General features: G+C 30.1%; 1 protein-coding gene and 1 pseudogene across 1 annotated transcript; one reads left to right on the forward strand and one right to left on the reverse strand.

The window, feature by feature from the left end:
- Window positions 1–7,970: 7,970 nt before the first annotated feature.
- LOC113367199 lies at window positions 7,971–8,769 on the forward strand (annotated as a pseudogene).
- A 1,206-nt stretch (window positions 8,770–9,975) lies between these two features.
- LOC113367200 (protein smoothened-like) lies at window positions 9,976–18,738 on the reverse strand. Its single transcript, XM_026608828.1, has 10 exons — window positions 18,731–18,738; window positions 17,990–18,636; window positions 17,711–17,924; window positions 17,451–17,650; window positions 15,998–16,424; window positions 15,569–15,748; window positions 11,268–11,637; window positions 10,646–11,155; window positions 10,221–10,543; window positions 9,976–10,060 (listed from the first exon to the last, which is right to left on the reverse strand). The coding sequence occupies exons 1-10, from the start codon at window positions 18,736–18,738 to the stop codon at window positions 9,976–9,978; spliced, it is 2,964 nt and encodes a 987-aa protein (XP_026464613.1).
- Window positions 18,739–25,342: the final 6,604 nt, after the last annotated feature.

The following is a 25,342-nucleotide window of genomic DNA, read 5'->3' on the forward strand; positions in this document are numbered from 1 at the left end:
TGCCAGTTTTTTAGCTCGTAACGATGAGGACTTTTCTTTATCTTTTCGCTATAGAGTACAGGACTACAATCCGAGTACCTTTTTCATGGAAGTGGTATGTTGCTACTACAACTAGGCCCACAAAAAGTTCTTTTTTACTTGAGATCATATTTGAAATCAATGACTATCAATAACCGTTGGGATTGCACCCGGTACTAGAATTTACCAGCCACGTTTTTACCACAGTTTCGTTTTGCTTGAATTGACTGATACATCTATCAAAAATATTTATGCAACATTCAGAACAAGGATGAGCAACCCGCCGGATGTTTTTCTGCGGCCCGCCAAGTAGAGGAAAGTTCCGTAACGTTGGACGGCACATAACTCCGGACACTCTATTAACACGAATTATTTAAGCGAGTATAAATCTATTCATTTTAAAATAAACGTAAAAGGGGTACAAGATCAAACGCCAAGCCTCGCATGTGACACATACGACCACGGCGCGAGCAACCGTTTGCTGTTTTAGGCGCAAAATCTCGGCGTCACCTAAATATCAATGGAAGTAATTCTAGTATATTTATGCTTTACATTTGTGTGTTATGCTAAGATAAAATAGTACTTGATTGTTATCCGTAAAATGATAGAATATTATTAAATCTTTTAAACAATTTTAGTAGGCACCACCAAATAAACGAAAATGTCTGTCGTCCCTTAGTCGTCCCTTAGCGCCAGACATAAACATAATATTTTGTGGATGAATAGTGTTTTTTTTTGCAATATCTAAGAATAGTCGTCAAACACTTCAGAGTGTGGAAATGGCTACATATGAGTTCAACGCAGGTTTATTTTAAAATGTCCGTTTTAAAATTGTTTTAAAATGTTTTAAAAAAGTGGTACTAGGTGCCACTTTTAAAATCATTTTTTTTGTCATCAAAGTTTGATTGATGGTATTAATTTCGGATATTTTGATTGAAGCCAAGTGGTAGAAGTTAGCCGTCACGACATTTTTTTTATATTTCTGAAGTAAAACTTTTTTAGGCGAGACAACGGTGTAAATCCATACAAATACAACGGAAAAGCGTTGCGGCAGAACTGTGCGTCAATCGCTTTCGATGAAATCATTTCTATACGGGTCGATTGTGATAAGTCGTCGTGTATGTGAATAGAGATATAAACCTTAAGTATTTCTTCATTCACATTATTAAGGATTTTCATATCCGTGCAAGACGGTACAATTAACAATTGATCATATCTCTAATTTTTACAATTAGCAGTTTACTTTCGGGTTAAAAGGATGGTTATTGTACCTGATCTATTGTTAAATAACATAATACTTTCATCACAAAACGATACTATTTTAAAATTATTGATTATTTTTCTTTTTGATATAAATTATTTGATACTAAATTCATAAATAAATACTTTCGTCACAAAACGATACTATCTTATAATTATTGAGTATTTTTCTTTTTGATATAAATCAGCCGATACTAAATTCATGAATGAATACTTTTGTCACAAAACGATACTATTTTATAATTATTGAGTATTTTTTTTTTTGATATAAATTAGTCGATAGTAAATTCATAAATGAATACTTTCATCACTAAACGATACTATTTTATAATTATTCAGTATTTTTCTTTTTGATATAAATTAGCCGAGACTAAATTCATAAATGAATACTTTCGTCACAAAACGATACTATTTTATAATTTTTTGAGTATTTTTCTTTCTGATATAAATTAGTCGATACTAAATTCATAAATGAATACTTTTGTCACAAAACGATACTATTTTATAATTGTTAAGTATTTTTCTTTTTGAAGTGAATCGAATTTGAAATTAGTATAAAAAATTATTGTTTTAAACTTCTCAAAATATGGAAAATGATGCTGATTTAAAAGCATCAAATATAGGCAATAGAATTTATCATAATATCTTTTTTGCACTTATGTTTGATTTGGATGAAAAGTACTCAATATTCGATACTGAGTAGTATCGATACTTTTGCCACGATACTTTTTTGTATCGATATTTTGGCTCGATTCTTTTTTCAGTACTCAGTATCGATACTTTGCCTTAATATTTCTAACACTATACAGTAGGCGCCAGATTTTTGGGGGCGGCAAAATTTGGATAGTGAGAAAAAAATACTATACAATGTAATTAACTAATATTTTTTAATAACATTATTTATTTCAAGAAATATAATTAACAAAACATGATACGATTGCAAAGCAAAATTTGGGTCCAAATAACCGATTATTAAAATTTATTATTTTGCCTTGCCTCCTTTTTCGAACGTAGATTATCAAATAACAGTTAATAAGTTATTATCAAATGTGGCAATTTGGCTAAAATAAAGTTTCGTAAATGAGCTGAAAGTTTAAGAAATATATGCTTTTCAGATCACGAACCCTCTTAAGACGACAAATTTGTGCACTTCCAAGGTTATAGCGCAAAAAAAATTAAACTAGTGACTAGTGGCGTTGTTCGTTAAGCCAAATTACTGGAACTTCTAGTACTGAAAATTGCATTTTATAAAAAGCTTTAAAATTTTTAGAAAAATGAAAAAAATGCCCTTTAAAAAACTTTTTTTATATGTATGTTGAAATTTTCTGAAAATTATGAACTTTTTTTCAAAGCTTATATTATATTATAAATTTAATTTCCGAAACTCGTTTTGGCGCCCCCTAAGGATTGTGCCCGCATTTTTTGCATGCATCGCATGCAAGGCAGGACCGGCCCTGTATATATTTATATATTATATATATAATATTATATATATATACAGTGGTGTTGTCGAGCCGGAACGCACCGGAACGTCGCTCTGGCAAATCATTTTTGAGCCGGCAAAAAGGTTTTAAAATAATTGCTACATTCAAAATTGATTTAATAAGTGAATTTTATAAATTTTAATTTAACTAATTTTTATTAAACGTTCCTATTATTGTAATAAACATACATATATGTGCACAAAATGGATTTTGTAATGATTTTTTATTTCTTCCTTTTCGAAAGGAATCGGAACAAACATGGAAACCGGTTTTTGAACCGTTTTCTAATTTTAGCGTTCCGGCAAAAAAATATTAGCACAACACACCACTGTATATATATATATATATATATATATATATATATGCAGGGCCGGTCCTGGGTCCTCAGCGCCCGCATGCAAGATTTGTTCTTGCGCCCCCCCCCCTAATAATTTAACTGTTTAATAGTTTATCATTAAAAGTATATAAATATTTACGTACATTGTTCAATTAATTTTCAATCGTAATAAAAAATTAGATAAAATTTAAAAGCGTATAAAATACACGATTTTAAATTTATTTAGAAAATCGAGGCAATTTGCGGGTTGATGGTAATCAAACATTTTAAAATTTTCAAGTATTTCTAACATATGAGTAATATAAGTGTTTGGGTTTTGAACATTATTAACATTTGAACTTACTACTTATTTATTATGCGATTTATTCGATTAAGTAAATCGTGCCAAAAGTGCAAAAAAAACTAGCCTTTCATTTTTAAACATAACACATCGTATTATACGCAGGATTTTCTAAATTTTATTTTGATTTTCAGTATTTACAATAAAAAAAAGTGCATCGTAAACCTCTCCTTATTGGGATCGAATTGATAATGGGATATTAAGGGTCGAATTGATTCATCTTTATATTCACTATCTTTATATTCACTACACTATGAGATTCAGATTGTTGTTTTAAAGTTAAATTTTTAACAAATTTTAAAAGTATTAATCAAAGATCTGTAAAAGATGCAAAGAAATTACATATTTCCTGAATATTAAAAAAAAACTGATTGTATTTGTATCTGTATTATTTTTGCATAGTTAATAATTAAATTTAGAGTATAGGCACCATTAGGTATGAAAATGGCTCAACAATTTTTGTTCCAAAGTCATTTTTGGATTTTTTTATAACCATAACCACGCATGTCTTCAACGTTCAAAGTTCATCAGATACGAACATTTGAAACAAAAACAAAAGTTACAATTCAATTTCTCGGATAAACAATCCATTTTCTAAGCACTGACTTCCATTTTCCACTTTTCTCTATTATAATTTGTATCTATTTTTTAACAAGTTCCGTTCAAACTAATTCAGCTCGCAATTTTCGTCAATAATGCCCAATAATTAATTTAATCTTTCGCAGGTTTGAGCTTATGGGAATGAACACTAGATCATTTCTTTTTCGATTACACGGTAACTTCAAACGAAGAAAAATTTAATAAGTACATTAAACACAAGCAGAACAATAATTTACTAATTTGCAGAATAATGAATTGTTTCTACTGATATCACATTGCAAACTAAATATGCTTTTTGTGTCTCATCCGTAATCATAGAAGTTAAATTGTTTATTGTAATGTATTAAGTATTCTAGATTTTATATTAAAAAAAATGTGAATATATTATAAATTTCACTTCCGAATCTCGTTTTGGCGCCCCCTAAGGCGTGCGCCCGCATTTTTTGCATGATTCGCATGCAAGGCAGGACCGGCCCTGTATATATATATATATATATCATATGTGTGTGTGTGTGTGTAATATAGGGTAGGGCAGGGCACAAAAGTCCAATTTGACTTTGAGCAATTATATTGCAAAAACCAAACCAATTTCAACACAACATATATCGCATGTCAAACGAACAATTCTCTGACTATGTCTATCTCTTATAAAATTGCTTTTTTACACTTAATTTTCAGTTTTATTTACTATTTTTCATTTTTACACCTTCAGTTGGTCTCTTTTACCTCACCCAAAAAATGTTGAATCTAATTCAAAATTAACAACACATCTAATTAAATAACGTATAGTTAGAAATTATATCAAGGACTCGTAAACTAAACAACAGTGCCAGAAAAACTAACAACGAAGGAAAATACTTTTGTTATGGATTTTGTTGTACATGTTTTTATCCTCTACTTTTAAATATTGTAGACAAATTTTTTTCAACTTTATTAATTTATATTATATATATATATATATATATATATATATATATATATATATATAATATATATAAGTGTGTGTGTGTGTTGATGTTTATATGTAAACTTAAATTTAACAATTTATCCATCTGATTTACTGGCAATATTTCTATTTATTTTTAATTTTTTATTTCATCATTATCAAGCGTTTTATATATGATTAGATGAATTGACGCACAAGGTCATGGTTAGCCTTTGCACTTTTTACTGTGACTACTATACGTCCTGATTCGTATTGATTTCAGTTCTAATAACGCTTTCATTCAGATAAGACCGTTTTGGTCTATAGTAATTATTTCCAAAAATGTTGAAAGTTGCTTTTTTGAACATCGGTAGAAAGTGAATGTAATTACTCAATAAGTATTATATCATTTAAGAGTCGTTGTTACAACTTTGATTCACGTGAAGTGCAGTATACCAGTTATAAATTACTAGTCATTCCAGTGTGTTGAAATTAATCAGATTTTGTTTGAATAATCACGAGTACACATTCAATTAATTGATTATAACTTAATAATATATTTTATTACAAATAACAAAATGGCGAATTCTTGTGTTGTTAAAATTTTACATGTGCTGATTATGTTACACTATTATTTTGGAATTATTTATGATCAACTTTATGTTCGATTCCCAAAAGAAATAAAGTTTGGGAACAAGCACCTTTTAAAGGGCGCAGTATATTCCTAACTCAATGGTGTCTTGTAAGTATTTAATAATTTTATATCATAAATGCAAGCTATATTTAATTTTTTTAAGTTTTTAATTCATGACTATAGTCAGTTAGTGTTCAGTTACATAATGGAAACGCTTGTGTACCTTTGTGCCATAATCTTATCCACAAAACAAAAAACTGGATAGTAGATGCAAAACGCGATACTTGAAAATTTAAATGATTTTTGTTGACATCATTGTGGTCATTTTTGATTTTAATTTAGGGAAGTTGAAAAGGAGATATAAGTTATGATAAAGGAGATATAATTATGATATAAATAAAGAGAATCACGCTAAATGTTTATGTTACTGTAAGGGAAAGAGATGGGGGCGGTTTTCTATCGTTTTCTATTCCTTATGATTAAGTAAAATTCTATAAGTTATAGTTCTTGAAAAGGAATAGTTTTATAAGTTAATATCTATACTTCCTGAATTGTAAAATAAATATATGAAAATTAAATAAAAAATTAAAACAGAAGTTTTTTTCGGAAAATTAAATCATATTTAATAGCAGCAGCAGATATCTGTAAAAAACTTAAACAATTAAATGGGTTATAGTACACTTTTAAACAATGCATTTACTTATATTAATTATTTATTTAGCCTGAATTAATTTATACATCGGCTACTTTTACAGAGCATGCCAATTAAAGATGAAATGATGGAAATATGTTGATTATGTTTGTAAACTTTGATTAAGGTATATCTTGAAAGATTTTGATGGTTTGGGTTGTTTTCGCCAAAAAATGCCCAAAAAATGCAATACACTTAAAGTACTAATATTAGTCCATTTATATCATTATAGTGACAAAAAAAATTAACCATGATGGTGACATGATGGCAAATCTCAGACTGCATCATAGACAAGACAATATAATAATCTCTGGTTGCGTCTGTAGACAATTGTATTTCCGCCACGTGGTTATAAAATTTATTAAAACTCTCTTTCGATAACTCAGGTAGTGACGTTGTAATTTAACCCTTGTAGCTATGGACTGTATTAAACACTATTAATTTTTATTACACATGTTGTTTCGCGGGCTTGGCTTTTAGAAGTGAACTATTAATCCCATCAAGAACTCCGCTACTTCCTTTACCAGGGGTAGCAACCATCCCGTATAAAAGCTAAATGTCATGGTGATCGTCACCTTCATAGCCAATATAATAAAATAAAAATACGTCCGAACAACAATATAATAATATCAAGCAGCACCATGGCTTCAACTGTAACTAGCCCAGTAAACCACAAAAGTTAAAATAAAATAGCGCAGAAAAAAGTCGTTACCATGTGATGGTTACATACATGGGGGTGTGTATACTGTTTACTATGGTTACATACATAGATAAGTAACAATAACATACATACATACTTGTTTATCTATGGTTAAATAGATAATAAGCATGATGGTAGTTAGTAAAACGTTCAACACTTTTAGTTGTAAACTTAATAACTTGAACGTTGACTTTGGTTTGTTTATTACGTGGTAGTGCATAACATGTTTTGCTAGGGCTTGGCTTATAAGTTAGCGATTTAATTTTTCTTCAAATGAATATCCCCTGCTTAACAAAACAACGTCTATAATTAAAGTAATGCGCTAATCTATGATTTTTCAAGTCGATCAAATTCAATAGTTTCTTATATATTACATTCTAAAGGATATAATAATGAATTATTAATAAATTTCTTTTGCATTAATCAACAATAGATAACACTTTCAGTTTTATGTCAAATATTTGACTTGTCCGTTTCGGGACAGCTGTAAAAATTATTAAAATAAAAAAATATAGGGTTTAGGGGGATATGTTTTGTCTTTATGTTTATTTATGTATGTGATTTTTACGTTATGTTTACTTATCTATGGTTATTCCCTTATCTATGCTCTTTCTTATCTATGGAACAGTAAGTCGAAGCCATAGATAAATAATCACAAAAATCAAAGATCATAAGATGAAAAAATATGTCTAGTCAATATAGTCATAGGGTCTATGCAAAGATAAAAGAAGGGTCTATGTTGGTAACGTCAAATTCGTTTTGTATTCAACTTCAAAATGTTTTGTTTCGGGTCAATGCATGGTCAAGATGCTATGCGTACAAATAGTAGTGGCAAATAAAATGATTGAGAATCGTTGATTAAAGCATAAATGCGTATAGTTTGTTAATTTTTTGTACGTGGACTTGCGTTTTAACGTCACGACGATCTCATTTTCATTGTACAATAAAATCGTGATTGGTTAACATTAGCAAGTTAAAAATATCTGAGTCTTGTCTTTAAAATGACAGTTTGTATTGGTGCTGGTACGTGGGGCCAAAGTGTTTATGGTGCAATGCGCACGTTAATCCATTTTATTGCGGCAACACAATATTGGTTTGCTTGTTACTATGATTGGAATTTTGTACACGTCCCGCAAAGCGTTCATGTCATGGGTAATCCGTTCGGTGGAAAATTCAAATATCTGACATTTATTGATGCCGTTAGTATTGTCATTTAAATAATCTATTGAATTACGTTTGATTCGTATTTTGTTTCAGGTTCTGCAAGCCTTATATTTCACGTTTGTGTATTAAATGACTTTGCTGGTTCAAATGAAACTCGTGTAAGGCATAAATCCTTTCTGCGAGGCCTGAAAGACTACATGATGGAGCATTTGCATTTCCTGTTGCAATGAATGTTGGAATTACATTTTGGACATTATGGCTATTGACAGGGAGCTCGTGTTTCCCAAAAGCTTTGATGCTTTTTTCCAAGCTGGTTGAATCATGTAATGCACACAAATATAATGATTTTCATTTTATTAGAAATGTATTGACATTTAGAAGAAATCCTTCTCGAAAATCAGGTTTAACTGGTTCACTCATATTCATGTTGACTTATTTAATTTGGCTGCATATTATAAAATATTATTCGGGTGTTTGGGTATATCCAGTTTTAACAGTTTTGAATGTTGACTTATTTAATTTGGCTACATATTATAAAATATTATTCGGGTGTTTGGTATATCCAGTTTTAACAGTTTTGAATTTACCACAACAGAATCATATTTTTTGCAGTTAGCTTTGCATTTTCAGTATTTATACATATTAGGAGAGAAAATAAATAACTTCATATGGAGAAAAGAATTAAGAGCATTGAAAAGCACTAAACAATAAGTAGTAAGTGTTTAATTGATATACTGTAGCCTTTTGATACAAGTGCATTATTCTTACTAAATGTAAATAGAACATAAATATAGATTGTGCTGCTATCACTCTGTGATGTACTATAATATTGTGTATTGAAATATGGTTTGTTATTTATATGAAAATAAATCTTTTCCATTTTGTGTTTAAACGTTCGTTTTCAATTGTTTAAAATTTTTGTATGTTAATAATGTTATTGAATTAACTTACAATTAATATTGAACAAAAGAATAGTTTCAGCACTTCAGTTTAACAACTTCAATAATTACTCTCTGCAATATGCTTAAAAATCCAAGCATATACTTATACAAAATCAATTTGCAATTCTCACACCCACCAAAAGAAAATGCATTCAATCAAGCTTGTCGGGAGAAATAGTAATTTCTCTTAACAATTATTATTTGCTTTAACGCTGCACTTCTAAATTTAAGATTAACATAATCTAAAAATGTGAAATAAAATCTTCTTCCATTTGGCAAATGCTATTGTATCAAATTTTTGCCTGTTTTATCTACTAAAAGGTCAAAATGGGACTTGAATTATAAACAAAAGCTTTTTTGTTTTTAATAATATATCTTTTACCATGTGAAAAACCATAATATATATAACATATATATTAATAGTTTTGTTGACGTTAATACATGTTGAAGTATCTTCTTTTAATTCAACGATTGGGATTTATAAAATACTTCAAATATACATATATGTATATATATATATAAAAATGATATCTTAAAAGTTATGAAGTTTATGATAAATAGCTTCCAGCAATTTGTAGTTTTTCATTATATAAATTAATATTTTATATTATGTTTAAAATACATTTTATTTATGAATAAACTTTGTTAATATTCAGTATAAAAATAATGTGTATTTACAGTTTTCAGTTCTATAAATTGTTTTGACATGATATGTAATGAATTATTAATTATAAATAATATATGTAATGAGTATCCAAATATAAAAATACAATATATAAAATATATATATATATATATATATATATATATATATATACTTTTTTATCAATAGATGTATCTACATTCACCTATTTCAATTACCAGTCATGGAAAATACATATTTATTTAGCAGGCAATAACAAAAGTTTTAATTTGTCAGTTTCACTTTGTCCAATATTTGAAATGGTATCATGCTTCTTTTTTGCACTATAACAGGTTTTGTCGATGGTAACAATAAATGAGTACATTCTGATTCACTTTCAACATTAACACTATTTTTTCTATTATTTGACTTCTTTGTATGAGAGTATTTTGAAGCTTCATCTTACTAATTATCTCTAGAGATCCATGTAAATCTTCAACTGACTTATATATTATTTCTGTATGTGATCCATTTTCTTTCATAGAAGACATAGTTTGTGTGGCAATTTCATGAGCATTTGCTTGAATACCTACATCACAACTTAACTTACTGTTTCTAGAGTTTGTTTTACCCACAGATATACCAGAAAAAGAACTCTGAACAGCTAATGGCGAAAGTTCTGAACAGTACGAATCTGATGATGAAATAGAACTTGATTTTTTTATAGACTTAGGTGCTCTAGATTCACATAGATCATGATCAGCACCACTTTCACTCTCTATTGGTTTATTAGAACGTGAAACCTTATCATTCAAACTCTTTCTGTTCTTTCTAAGGTTTATTAATTTTTATTTCTAATATACTTTGAAGTACTTTTAGTAATTTTTCCTTCTTCTCTTTTCGATCTTTATGAGAACTACTCATTATACATTTTTCATTGGCAGGATCACTTTTTCATAATTTTTAGAACATTTATCATCACTACTGTGGTATTCTTCAATATTGATGCTGACTTGATTTAAGTTATCATCACTCGAAATGTGAGATTTCCGCCTTAAAACAACATCCAAACGACTATCTTTAATAGTTAATGAAGTAACTGAATGGCATTCATCATCACTTGTTGTTAATCCCTGATTGTGCAGAAAAGGCAAAACTAATTTGCCATCACACAATAAACTATTTATATTATCTGAATCTAATCCAGCATTTCCAGTTCGTCTCTTGAGGCTTGGTCTTGAATTATGATCAGCATTTAAAACTTTAATAATTTGTGCACCAATTTGAGTTTCTAAACTAGTTGAACTTTCTCGACGCATGACAACTGAACTGTTTCTGTTACTCCTCTTACTGAAAAAATCTCGTTTTCTTATGCGTTTTCCTTTGGAGCATCTTCGACTTGCAACTTTCGTCTTCATTTCCGCAATTTTGAATGATATCTGTTAATATTTATCCATGAATAAATTATGTAAAATCAGTTATTTTTAAATCTTAAGTAATTAGGATTTTAAATCTTAAGTAATTAAACAATGCTTAAAACTAAATTAATACCTGACTATCAAGTGAATTTCTTCGAGATTCAACAGAAACATGACGCACGCTAAAGCTTATTTCAGAATCTAAGGAATTTCTTCTGTGATTTCCACAATGACTAGATGATGCAGATCCAGTATTTGGACCACATGTTAAGGCGCATCGTCGATTCACAAATCTTGGTAAATTATTAGCCCATGTAGAGCTAAAGTCATGGCTTGCAACAGAATTTAATTCAAAATTTAAACCCAAGGGATCAGTATGTGTATTATGAAAGGTTATTGAAAGCCTGCCAGCATCATGAAATTCCTTTCTCTTTGCAAATGCTTGGGCTATAACTTTATGCTTCTGAAGTTTCAATGGTTCTTCGATTTCACAATCAAATTTTCTGCAAAAAACCCGCAATAATTATAATTATGGTATGCTAAATCTCAATTCCGATTGATTAAGTCAATTATTACACATTTAGAAGTTCATGCAACTTGCCTTAAGGCAAAATTTTTCCTAAGACGTGTCAAAATGTTCAAAAACGTTTGAAACATAAAAGATATGTGAATATGTTCATTTTCGAGGCTGGACAGATTTTAATGATTTAAAAATTATTCGAAATAACTTAATTAATTGAAGTCTGGATTAATCGGCCGCGCTTTCAGAAAATACTCCGTGTATGTGTTAGTCGCGTGTTCTAGGCTTACTAGGCTTGTACAGAATATTCGGTGACTATTCGGTATTCGGCACCATTATTAATATTCGGCGATTATTATATTTTTTAACCGAATAGTTAAAATCAAAGGCGCCGCCGCCGCCGCTCAGCGACAGCATTGTTAGTGTTCTATCTTTTATGCCATAAAGAACTCGCGATGGATCTGTCTTTGAAAGTGTTTTGTTTATATAATATGATATGAAGAAATGATTTCGTTATTGTATATATAATAATTTAAACTTTATCGACTTTTGACATTATCAATGAACACATGAAGAACTTTTTTCTGAATATTCACAAGATACTTTATTGTTACATGTTTAAATTATTTAATATGAATCATTCAATTGTTACACACATGTGTTATCAATATATCAATATAATGTATCAATACTTTAAAGTCATTCATTATAATCAATCTAAGCATTTTCAAACAAAGAATTATAATTGTTTTTTTATCGCAAAATATACAAACTATATTTTTGATCATTTTTATTTATTTTGTTATATATAATTTTGTAATATATAAGAAATAATATTGAGTTTATAAAACAAAATATTAAAAGTTTATGAAAGAAATAATTGGAAATACATTTACATATATGCATAGCTGGGCACCGTTAATCAAAAAGTTAACTTCGTTAATCGTTAATCCGCTACAAAAAAAGTTAGCTTTGTTAAACGTTAAAGCGTTACATTTCGGAATAATTAACGCAAGTTAACGTTAATCGTTAATCCGTTAATATGTGTAAAATTACATTTTTATATCGTTGCGTTAGTGAACTTAAAAAACTTATTGGTTTAGGTTCTGGAAGTTAATAGGTTATGAATAAAACAAAATACTTGTATAATTCAAATGTGTAATTCAACCCCTTAATGGCGCGACGCGCTTTATGCACACATCGTGATAATAACGCTATTGGTCAACTTTCTGTTTTTATGATTGCATATTGTTTTTACAAGAATTTTTTTCTAAATAAAGGGAAAGAGTTTTTTTGCAAAAAATAGGAAACGCGCGACAGGTTAAGCGTCGGGTGTTAGGTGCATATTTCTCTTCATGAACATTAACATGTTGAAGTTCTCGTCTGAAAGCGAGGCTCGTTTTGGTGTCAAAATGTCTTTACCCGTGGAAAACAAACGTTCAACTGCAGCGCTTGAGGGTATAGCAGTATTGTATTTAATAAATTGATTTATGAATCGTTGAACAAGTCTTTTGAACATGTTGGCGCACTGTTCATCATTCACGAGTGGTCCAAATCTTTTCTCTATGTCATTTAATAAGGCATTGGCCTAAAGCTGTGCCGTGCGGTAAATAGTAGGCATTGGCAGGGCCGTGCCTGGGTATTTGGCCGCCTGCGTGCGAGCATATAAATGGCCGCCCTTAAAAATAGCATAATAGGAAAATATCCAATATGTTCTCACGAAAAAAATCGTCTTGTAATTTTCAAGTTTTCTCGACATTTTAAGTCATTCTGAATCGTTTGAAAGCCGATTTTTGAATTTTCGACAACGTTTTCTCAAAAACGGTTAAATCCAATTCAAAAGTTTAAAAGTCATTTGATGTAACTAGATAATGACTAGCGCCTGTCAGTTTTGTGCGACGATCGGCCAAGCTGTTTCTAATCAACAGAAAAATATAAAATTTATTGTACACGTTTTAGCCAAAAATTCTGCATCGATTTTAAAAATTCAGGAACTGTTTGAAAGATATCATTTAGGAATCGTGCTGATTAGTTCTAAGAGATCGGTCGGTTCGTTTCTTCGTGTTTAATTGGTGAATATTGCTTTACGATGATATTCATAAAACTTTTTTGGCGCTAGTGATCATGGTCTCTAAGATAACTAAATATTTCGACCCACATTAAGTCATTTTAATTTTTAAAATATGTACTATCAAAGATTGCAAAAATGAGCGGCGCTTTTTTACGTGAGTCAAAATTTCATCTTTAGTCGACCTTTTCTCAAAAATGCACAATCCCATTTGAAAAATCGTCAAAATTCGTAAATTCGATAAGCACTCTTGCTGCTTAGTTTTGCCTTTAGAATTTTCAAAAAGTCTCAAATTTTTAATTAGTGAATTGATTTTAAAAATTCAAAAACCATTACAAATTTTCCATTTGAGAATCTTGTTGATTAAATTTTGTCAATAATCGACGAGTCGTTTTTCAGTTATTGATTAACAAATTGCTTTGGAAATTTGGATCTTGTTTTTAATTTACTACAGTTTGTTTCTTGTTCATAATATGTAATTTTTAACCTATTTATTACACATAACTAATATTTTTAAAAAATTGTACAAAATTGAATAATCTGCGATAGTTTTTCACATTGCAATGTACTCATGAATTAATATATTTTCATTGTTAAGTCGATTATTAACACATGTTGGATACTTCATGCAACTTGATTTAGGCAAGGTTGCCACTTACACCAAGAAGTTTATAACTTATAAATTATTTAGAAACAGAGTCGCATTCAATAGAGCCGCCTTTGGCTGATTTTTACTACGGTAATTTTGGTCTTTTAGATATATACAGCGGACTTTACGGCAGCGAATGAGTTCAGCGGACTTTGAGCTTGGCCGCCTCTTAATCCAACAGTCTTTTAATTTGGCCGCCTTTTAATTCAGTAGACTTTTAATGCAACAGCTATTTATTTCGACCATTTTTTGTTATGGCCGTCTTTGAATTTGTTCTTTTTTTCATTTGGCGGTGCACGCACTGCACGCTGGCCAGGCACGGTCCTGGGCATTGGATTAACGATTAACGGACTTCTGGCATTTTAACGGAAGTTAACGTGTCCGTTAACATTTTCAAAAGTTAACTTAAAAGTTAATCCGTTAATCAAAATGTTAACTTCGTTAATTAACGATTAACGGATTAACGAGTTAATGCCCAGCTATGCATATATGTATAGAATCGCTTTTTCATGATATTACCATTTATTTCACTATCACATGTGGTATTCAAGTATTCGGTATTCGACCAAATAATATAATTGGTGCTAAACATTCCAAATAACAAAGAGTATCCAAATAGTAATTGCAAGTCTAGGCATAAAACTTGAATAAACATGTAGCGCGTTAGTAATATAACAATTACTGATAGTAATTACATTATTACAAACGAGCATAGGCGCCAAAAACCTGCCAAAAATTTGGTATTCGGTCTTTGAAGCATGCCGAATATTCGGTATTCGGCATTTTGCCGAATATACTATTCGTTGCAAGCCTAATTTAAACCATTTGTCAATAATAACATATTTGGAAAATATGTACAAAATATCGCAAAGTTCATGCAACTTGCCATTAGGCAAAATGACACTTACACTTAGTTTCAATCATTTCAATCAGATTTTTTGCAATTTCTATACTTTAACCCAAGAAAAGTTTATAGGGTGGTAACTTATTAAATGAAAGAAAACATCTTCTGCACACTGTCACAAATAAAAAATTTAAGTAAATAATGAAAATAATGAACAGATGTTAATAAAACGTTATTAAAAAGTTAATTTACAATCTGTTCAATTCAAAACCAGTTTAAATGTATAATATATCAATATGCTGTAATCAATCACTATTACATATATTAAATAAATAAAATTATGAATTACATACTTTCTAATATATCTTTTCCAAGCCTCAGCTGATGATTTAGTCCAAACCCAAGATGACATTATAATTCCTGTTGCAAACCAGCATAATAAATGTAGTTGTAATAATGCTACACTGGGTCTACTGGTTAAGCGGCATGATTCAGCAGAATTTGAAGTGTCATATTTATACATGATGAGACAACTGAAAATGATAATTAAATTGCATTATAATTATATAAGAAATATTCTATAATTTTAAAAGTTCAGTTACAGTGAACATTATTATTTCAAGAGAGCAAGGTTTCATTTCAAAACTACTTTTTTAATTTTTGTACGTTATTAGCTATGTACTAATATAGGGTGTATTAGTACATAGCTAATGGGTAAGTTAGAATTTGATCAGGAAATGATTAGTCGTGATACATAAAAATGTGTAATGTAAATTACATACATAATATAATTCTTCAGATCACTTGCCCAAGCTTGTGTACTTTGAAATTCATTGATATGGCAAGAGAATGTTCCAATAATCAAGACCACCATTAGCAAACAACATAGTCCCATTCTGGCAATAGTCTCTCGAATTTTTTTGCTTGCTCGGGCAGATATAATATCTTTACTTGTGATCTTCAAGGTTATCAATGTTAAAAACCCTCGACTAAGAAAATATCCTCCAACAATTATTACTCCACATATAGGTCCTAGCAGCAATCCAGCGCGAATAGAGTGATTTTTGTAACCAAGAAAACAAATTCCTACAATGCTATTACCATCAATTTCACTTAAAGCCATTGTAGTTATTGTCAGAACAAGTGGTAATGAACAAGCTATTAAGTGGAAATATGCTCCTTTTTTATCAATTCGCTCTTGAATTTTACCTGTTTAAAAATATATATTTGTTACTGAATTATATAAACAAATACACATTAAATATATATATATATATATATATATAAAATAAACAGAGGTCTAACAATTTTAAAAAATCAATCAATTTATAGAATTTATAGAGTTTATTGATAAAGTAATTAGAAAATTCAAACGGGAGTTATTTGAAAAAATAATTTCTGTATCATGTTAGTATAGACAATTTAAAAAAAGAGATATGTCATCAAGTAAAACTCATCAACATAATTTAATAAACGAGAAAACTATAACAATATAATCAGAAAATGCTTGAAATATGTTTCAAACAAACATGAATAATTATCATACAGTAAGTACAAAACAGTTGAAAAACTGAAAGAGTATTACAAAACTGAATAAATGAATAATAATAATAAGAAAAGTGTTGAGCGTTGTCTCTAAATAGCTTTCCATTCAAGACCAGCAAAAAAGAAAATTGAAACCTGTCGATAGTGATTGGATTTTAACTTTTACTCCAACTACTTCGTAAAACAGAATAAAGAATCCACTGGTAATAAAATAGATATTTAAAATAAGCATTTAACGCAAAAAACTCTTTGCCGCTCTGAATCAGGCAAAAGTTGGTTACAATATAAGCTTTGTTCCCTTTGGGCTCAAGCTTCATGTCTTGATATCCTAAATAAACAAAACAATTCACTTATGAACTATCTTCTTGAAAATTAGCATTTTAATATGTAATTATTGTCCTAACTATATGAATGTGGGTTATATAATAGGTTGCATTTTTTCTGAATAAATGTTATTGTAGTTCCTATTTAATTGAAAGACTATGTAACTGGAAGCCAATAAACCAAAGATGACTAAAAATCATTGAGACTGATTATATTATCTCTAAATAAATTATTAACATTAAAAAAACAAAACACCATGTCATTTTGACCATACTTCCCCTATAATCTAAATATTTTTTCTCAATTTTTTGTATTAGCTACCCAAAGAGACTTTTTATTTTTTGACCATTCTTTGACAATACATACCTATCGCCTGAAAACTTATATGCCATACATAAGTAAATATGACAAACCAGACCATTGCAGCAATCAGACTATAATATACCACTACAAATACAACGACGCAAGACAGATTCTCCCCTGCACTAGGTTCTGATTGTCTTAAAGTGCCATCTTTACGGCAAACAATATCTTCACGAGCTCCAGGTATAAATTGTGCAATAAACCTGAAATTGTATATTTGTTAATCTGTATGTAAATTAAAAGTATTTCAATCGTAAACCTACCCTAAACATGAAATCAAGAACCAACAATTTATATAAAAGATTACGAGTGCTGGATATTTATTAGCATTTTGCCAATCAATTAAAAATGTTAAAATGGTAAACATATTGCAAAGCAAGCAAATTGTGGCACCCCAAGCTATTAATTTATGAATCTGTTGATGCTCATTCACTGTGTATAAAGCATCATTACATTGAAGCCCACATCCATCAATACCTAAAAGTAATTGGAAACAAATAGATTATGATTTACAACACAATAATAATAGTATATTATATTACCATCATAAAAATGTTTAATTGAATCAGTTTTAACTAGTGGTGGTAAACATTGGCCTGTGATGTTGAATTTCATATCCCTTACATCATTCTTACAGGAGGAAGAATATAATGATGGGTTGCACTTTAAAAAGTCAGGAAAAAAGGTTGTGTTGTACACGAGCCTACAAGGCTCCATTATTATTTTGCACATTTCCAGAGAAGGAATATAAACAATTTCTGTATTGCTAATGTTTTCACATTTGGGAAAATAAGTTGCACATAGGAAAGGCTGGATAACAGCCCAACATTTTGGTATATGAATCAATGTTTGATATTGCTGCAATTGGTCCCACGATTGTTGTTGACTAACAGAATAAGTTAAATCTAAACTTGTATAAGAATATGGTATTTTGGCATTAAAACACATGTTATATTCCAGTTTTTCACATTTTCCAGGTCTGACACAGTAAGACAGAGCAGTGTCACGACTTGAAAACCATGGTTTTTCGTCTTTTCCTTTCAAATTTTGGATTCTATAATTAATTGAATCATTTATTGCTTCCAAAATTTTTTCACTGTTTTCAAATTCTAAAACATTCTGTGTTATGCTTGATACCAAAATTAGGTCTGTTAGAAATACATATAAAATAATACTGGAAATGCATGACCTACAAAAAGAACATATATATTAACTTGAAAGTAGCATTATTCAATTTTAATTAAAAAAACTGAACTTTGAAAGAATTGCTATGGCAATATTACCTAAACATTATTGCTAAATAAATAATTTTATAATAAAATAAAAATGCCTAGTTATAACTATCTGATGTTAGTGATTAATATATTCATGTCGAAAATCATAGTTTTCAAAGAATAACAGAAACAAATAATTGTTTGTAAACAAAAAATAATATGTCTGAAGGCCGAGAAGGCGGCGACTCATAATATGACACACCATAGACCCAGAAATAGCAGAGTACCCAGAGTGGAATAAGCGTGTGGTAAGGATAAGAACATAGATAAAAGAAGAGTGGTAAGGACCACTTATACTTGTTTAGTTATGACCTCATAGTCTCATAGTCCTTATATGATGCTTATATGTATTATATAGGGTGCGTTCGACTTGGACGCTTACGCGCTGTGAGCGCTCACGCTTATAAGCACGAATTTTTAGCGTTCGACTTGGCCGATAAGCGCTCAGAACATAGACCTTATACAATACAAAATTGTATAAGGTCTATGGCTTAGAATCGATAACTAACTTCCGTTCGTTTTGGATACGTCAATAAGCGTCAATACGTGTGAGCGTCAATAAGCATCAAAATGGCGGCAACTGGCGGTAACGGTAATTGTGTAAATTTTATTACTTTCTGGATCATTCAGCGGGATTATAAAAAGTTTAACAATTAATAAATAAATAAAATTTGGTTTGCTTATGCTTAAATAATAGTAATATTAAAATTAAAATTTAAAATTATTTAAAATTAATTGAATTTAAAATTAATCAATATTAATATTAATATTAAAAAATAATTGTAATGCACAGCTCGCCATTTTTGCGTACTTATTGAACTAAAAATGAATGAAATTAGGATTAGATTATGCATTCCTTGCATTCGTTTTGATAAACGGCCATGACACTTTCATCTGCCTCACCTCCGTGGCGTGAGCGCGTTTGAGCGCAATATATGTGCTACAAACATGCTACGATGATGCTACGAGCGTGCTTATGTGACACTCACAGCGCCAAGTCGAACGATGAAAGCGCGCTCACGGCGCGCTCACAGCGCGTAAGCGTCCAAGTCGAACGCAGCCATACATAGACCTTATACAATGAAATTGTATAAGGTCTATGATTATATAAGGTCTATGAATCACCCCCATATACCCACCCATAGATAAAAGAAGAGTACCCACCCTTCTTTTATCTATTCACATGAGTCAATAAAATATTAGTTATTATTAAGGGTTTGTTCGGAGTACAGTCACCGACAGTCCGCAATCGTCAGACGCATGCGCAGATCGTTGTGACCGTTCGATGTGTCCAAACTGAATCCCATACTGTTGTGGATTTTTATCTACGCGTTCGGTCAGCTCGGTTTGATGCGTTTGTGACTGTCAGAGAACATGGATGCCGATTCTTTGAAATCATTAATTCTTGACTTTTCTAACCTCAAATAAAGTATGAGATTAATAAATTTATCAAATTTACAGGAGTTTAACGATTAAAAATAAATAATTGAATAACTGTTTTATATATTTGATGAAAATAAACATCAAAAAACTTATTTATTATATTTTTAATCTATTATTATATCAAACAATACAGCTAAAAAAAATATAAATAAACAACTGCCCAAACAAACATAAAAACAAAACGAATTATACTAAACGGTTTGTGAAGGTTAGGTCGCGTTCGATGTAAACCGTCCTGTCAAATCGTTGGAAACAGTCATGAGACGGCGCATGCGCAGTGTAACAAATCAGAATGAGTTTGGAAGAGTTGTGGATCGTCACAAACTGCCACTGCGAACAGACCCTAAGTTTCCTATACACTTATTTTATCTATGTTTCGTATCCTGAAATAAAACTTCAATTTATAAATTGTCAACTCTGGCAATACGATCGCATTATTGCGCAGTGCATGTGCATCGTTTGCATTTGCAAACTGTTATAAAATGATGTGAAATGCAGTTGTAAGCAGAGACAATTTTGTTGCACCATATGCCAATGGATAGATGATTCGATAATATTATATAATTATATAGACTTAGACACCTGATTTTTAATTGCAGGTATTTATTCAATTTAACGTATTTATTAATATTTGTAATTATATTCACACATAATGATACAGCAGAGGTACATTTTTTATATCAACAGCTGTCGTGTATATATATATATATATATATATATATATATATATGCATATACTTCCATTAAATTTTCTGTCCAACTGTCAAATTTTAGGGTTAAGTGATGTATTGCCTGTTAAGAATTATGACTAACATATTAGTAAATATATCATACTTTTGCAAATGTGTATCGAAGAACGTTACACATATATGTATAGAGTGGAATTAGGGCAGGTTCTTGAGCTGAGTTGAACTCCAACACGATCCAGTGAACAATAGTGTTTTTCATTTTCCATTGCCATTTCACACTGCAGTAAACATAATATGTTAATTAATATTATGTTTAATTATTATGATGACCTAATATTATGATCAACCTTCTTAAGACGAAACGTTTTACTGAATATATATAATACGGAATTTAATTATATTTATACATCTATATATGATTTAGATTTTTTTGTTCGATGTTGAGACATATTCTTGAAATTTTAATTTACAGCCAATTAACATTTCAAGAATATATACATGTATATATGTATATATATATATATATACATATATATATATATATATATACATATATATATATATATATATATATATATATATATTTGAAGTATTTTGCAGCCCAATCGTTGCACTATGAATATTGCATTATGAACTGTATGAGTTAGTAAATTGATATATAAAAAACTGATTTATCATATGTATTGCCACGATGTTAATTTTGTTAGTGATTTATTTTCATCAATATCAAACGATCACTTACATAGGCACATTACAATTTTAAACTTTTACTTATTGATTTGTTTTGATATACAAGGATATGAATTATTTTTCATGTATATAATCATTATTTACGCTTTTTTATTTATCATTCTTGTGAATGAACTATTGATGTCTTTGGATGTCTGTATTTACTGGGAAAGTAGGTTATAAAGGAAAAATGATTTGAACTCCACCCCCATCCTACGGAAGGTTTCCACCCCTTCTCGGTGGTGTGAATATTTTTATTCAAAATAACCTCGGGTATCTAGAGAAAGCATAATTTTAAGAAAAGAATGTTCAGTACAGTTTTCAAAAATGTTATGTTATTGTCAATTGAAAATTTGATTTGTTTCATATTTTCATCTTTTTTTTTCAAATATCTACAAAATAAGCTTTTAAACAAAAATTTTATGATGAACAAAATTATAGCAGATAAAAAACTGAACAAATTGGTTTTTCATAAATAGCCCTGGATTCCACCTTGTGTTCCGGGTTTTTCTAAAAACAATATTAGTCCAGGATTTAGATCTTTTGTACCGGATTGTCCCGTATTTTTCGAAAATGAACAGGAATTATGAATAAATGAACAATGAACTAATTTTATAAAATTATGAAAAATATTGTATAGAATTATATACTAGGTTCAAAAGCGAAAAAAGAAATAAGTATATAAAAATATTACATATAATCGAATAATGAAGTTCTTATTAAAAGTCTGCAATTCTTATTTAAACAAACCTATTCATATAAATAAAGCTGTTTCTTTATTGTATCTTTAAACAGCGCAAAAAAGAAAATATAATAATAATATTTTATGTTTTCTTGTGTTTCAGTTCTTCTGAATCGTTTGTTAAGGTTAGTTTTGCAGGATGATCATTCAAAGGTTTTCTTTTTTATAAAATTCAATATATTGGTGAAATAATAATAAATCAAATTCAAGAATTGTTTTAAATTCAAGAATTGTTTTATAGTATTTAAAAACTGTGAATAGTTTTTTTTCATATTGAAGAGAAAATAAGCGAGATTTTTATTGAAACTTTACATTTTATTAAACATTAAAGCTCAAATTAAAAAGACATTTACGAAGGCTTAGAAAAATCCAACGTGCACCGCACGTATCGTATATTATATAAGGTTAGAATTCGAACTCGATTATCCGGACCTCAGTTATACGGATTCGCAATTATCCGGACTACCAACCGCGATAGAGTTATAAGTATGTACATACCTACAATTCGAACTTTTGCACAATTTATGCTGCAGTTTGGTATCTGTATGTAATATAATCTAAGAAAATATATATGTACAGACTAGAGATGGCTTATCATATCCGAAGCCGGATCGACTCGGATTTGACTCCGCTTCAGGGAGGAGTTATATCCGCTTAACAACTCCACGACTCCGTCAACTTTGAAACCGAAATACTCGACACAAATGTGTTCTATAGTGCGTTGTTTATGCATCTAAGGATTTGTCAAATCTCATTTAATTTTTGAAATGAAAATTTATGAACATAATAAAATTAAAAAATATCAATAAAATAATTTTCTAAAAAAATCACAAATAAATGACGAGTTGTAAAATTTTTTGGTCGACCACATGATCGACTCAATGACTCGTAATTTTAACAGTGTTGACCAAAGTAAAAACGCAAAACTTAAGAATCAAATTCAATTTAATTATTTTCTTTTGGCGAGAAAATAATTGACTTTTTGGATTAATTTTATATGAAAATAATGTAGTAAACTTTGTAATAAAAGCAAAACATTTATCATAAAATATTTTCACCAAATAATAATACTTCTGCTTTCTAATTTTTTCTTCTGCAATTTCCATTCGAGAATTAATATTATATCGGGTAGTTCGATTAGCATATTATTACTTTTACACAATTATATAATTGTGTAAAAGTTAAAATTTAATACTATATATTTTTTGCTGCTTAAATACTATTGACGTCACTGATATATTTTGCACTCTAAAGTATTGTTATTTCAGGCTCTGGAAAAACCAGATTAAATGTATTTTGTTTCGTGTATTTTTCGGTATGTACGAGGTGTGGCAATTAAGTAATGAGACTGATTATATTGCCGCGATTATGGTAACCCTACGACCTTAAAATTGCCTTTTCCTTCTCCCGGCATCCTTCCCCTCTTCATTGATATATTTGCCATAAATCTGGCTTGTTTAGTTTGCCTCCTCTCCTCTGCCTTGTTGAGTAAACGTATATACCTGGTGCTCGTCACGAAAATGGAAAAAACGAAAAAAGCGCGATAAAATTTTGGGTAAAACTGGACGAAACAGCTTCGGAAACGTACGCTAAAATTGTAAATATGCAGAATGATAGTCCTCTTAGTCATGCCCAGGTGTTTTGATCACATGAGGAGTTTAAGGAGGGGTGTGATAACGTGGAAAACGAGGAAAGTGAAAACGGTGATTATTGTCTGTTTTAATACCTGTTAATCGTTCACAAAGAATTTGTGTTTAATCGGGACAAACCGTAAATCAAGTCTACTATCGCCAAGTACTCGAAAGACTGCGAAAACGATTCAACAAGGTGCGCTCAGACATCGCCCGTAACTGGATCCAACATCATGACGAGGCGCCGTGCCACACCGCCTTCAGCGTGCTCCTGTATTTGGCCTCTAAAGGGATCGTCGTGTTGCAACAACCACCTTATTTGCCCGATATGTAACCCAGTGACTTTTTTTTGTTCCCTAGAACAAAATCGGTGGTGAAATGAACACATTTTGAGTCAATTGAGGACATCCAGGCGGCCGTGACGAAGGTACTTGCAGACCTCCCACTCTAAGCCTTCCAGAAATGTTACGAAGCATGGAAAACGCGCTGGAATCGTTGTATAGCTGCCCAAGGGTACTACTTTGAAGGGGATGACAGAGTTGTAAAATAATTTTGAATTATACGGTTTTTATGGAATCAGTCTCATTACTTAATTGTTACACCTCGTATATTCCTGATTGCCGTCATTCACGGCGAAAGATTGTCGTAGTTAGAAATATGACTCCTTACTATTCAATAAATTATATATTTGAGCTATTAACACTTGAACACAATTTTATTGTTCTGTATCTTTGAAGTAATATTTTTGTATTTTCTGAAAAAAAACGTATACCTAAAAGGTCATAAAACTGCCTGTGAGACGAGAAAGCGACAGCTTCCTTCCCAAAGCAAAAACGCAGTAACAGATTTAGTACCAGTTTATAGAAGTCGGATATGACAAATCCGATGAGACAACTCCACTTGGATTCACTCCGAGGGAGGAGTTGTATCGGAGTGATAACTCTGGAGTGAGTTACCCATCTCTAGTACATACATAAGGAAATGTTAATTTCTTATAGAATATTGATTTTCGTTGATATCTATGCATGTATTTGTTATTTTTTAAAAATACACATCATTATACTTCATACATTGGATTATCCGAGTGCCTATCGACAACAATTAGTCCGGTTAAATCGAGGTTCTACTGTATAACAATACGCAAGGGCCTAGATATTTGTATTTTTATCAATTATGCTCTTTTTAAGTTATCAGTACAGCTAAATCTGGTTTAAAAATATTTATTATTATTAATTTGTAACATTATATCTATTATAAAAAATTAAATACGTAGCAAATATAGATACATATTACGTTACATGAGTTAACAATAGTTGTTTTCAATTGAGGTTTTATTTTATTAATTAATTTACGAATATATATACAAATTTCCAAAATACGATTATTA

Source organism: Ctenocephalides felis, unplaced genomic scaffold, assembly GCF_003426905.1.
Source record: "Ctenocephalides felis isolate EL2017-DRISC unplaced genomic scaffold, ASM342690v1 CF-g0.4_SCAFFOLD_01170, whole genome shotgun sequence".
Lineage (NCBI taxonomy): Eukaryota > Metazoa > Arthropoda > Insecta > Siphonaptera > Pulicidae > Ctenocephalides > Ctenocephalides felis.

Bases quoted from the DNA above. Each gene is read 5' to 3' on its own strand.
- LOC113367200 (XM_026608828.1), bottom strand. The intron at 15,749-15,997 runs GTATGTAATTTA...TATCATTTTCAG, and splicing joins GATCTGAAGAATTATATTAT to TTGTCTCATCATGTATAAAT. The intron at 11,638-15,568 runs GTATGTAATTCA...GGTTTTTTGCAG, and splicing joins TGGAAAAGATATATTAGAAA to AAAATTTGATTGTGAAATCG.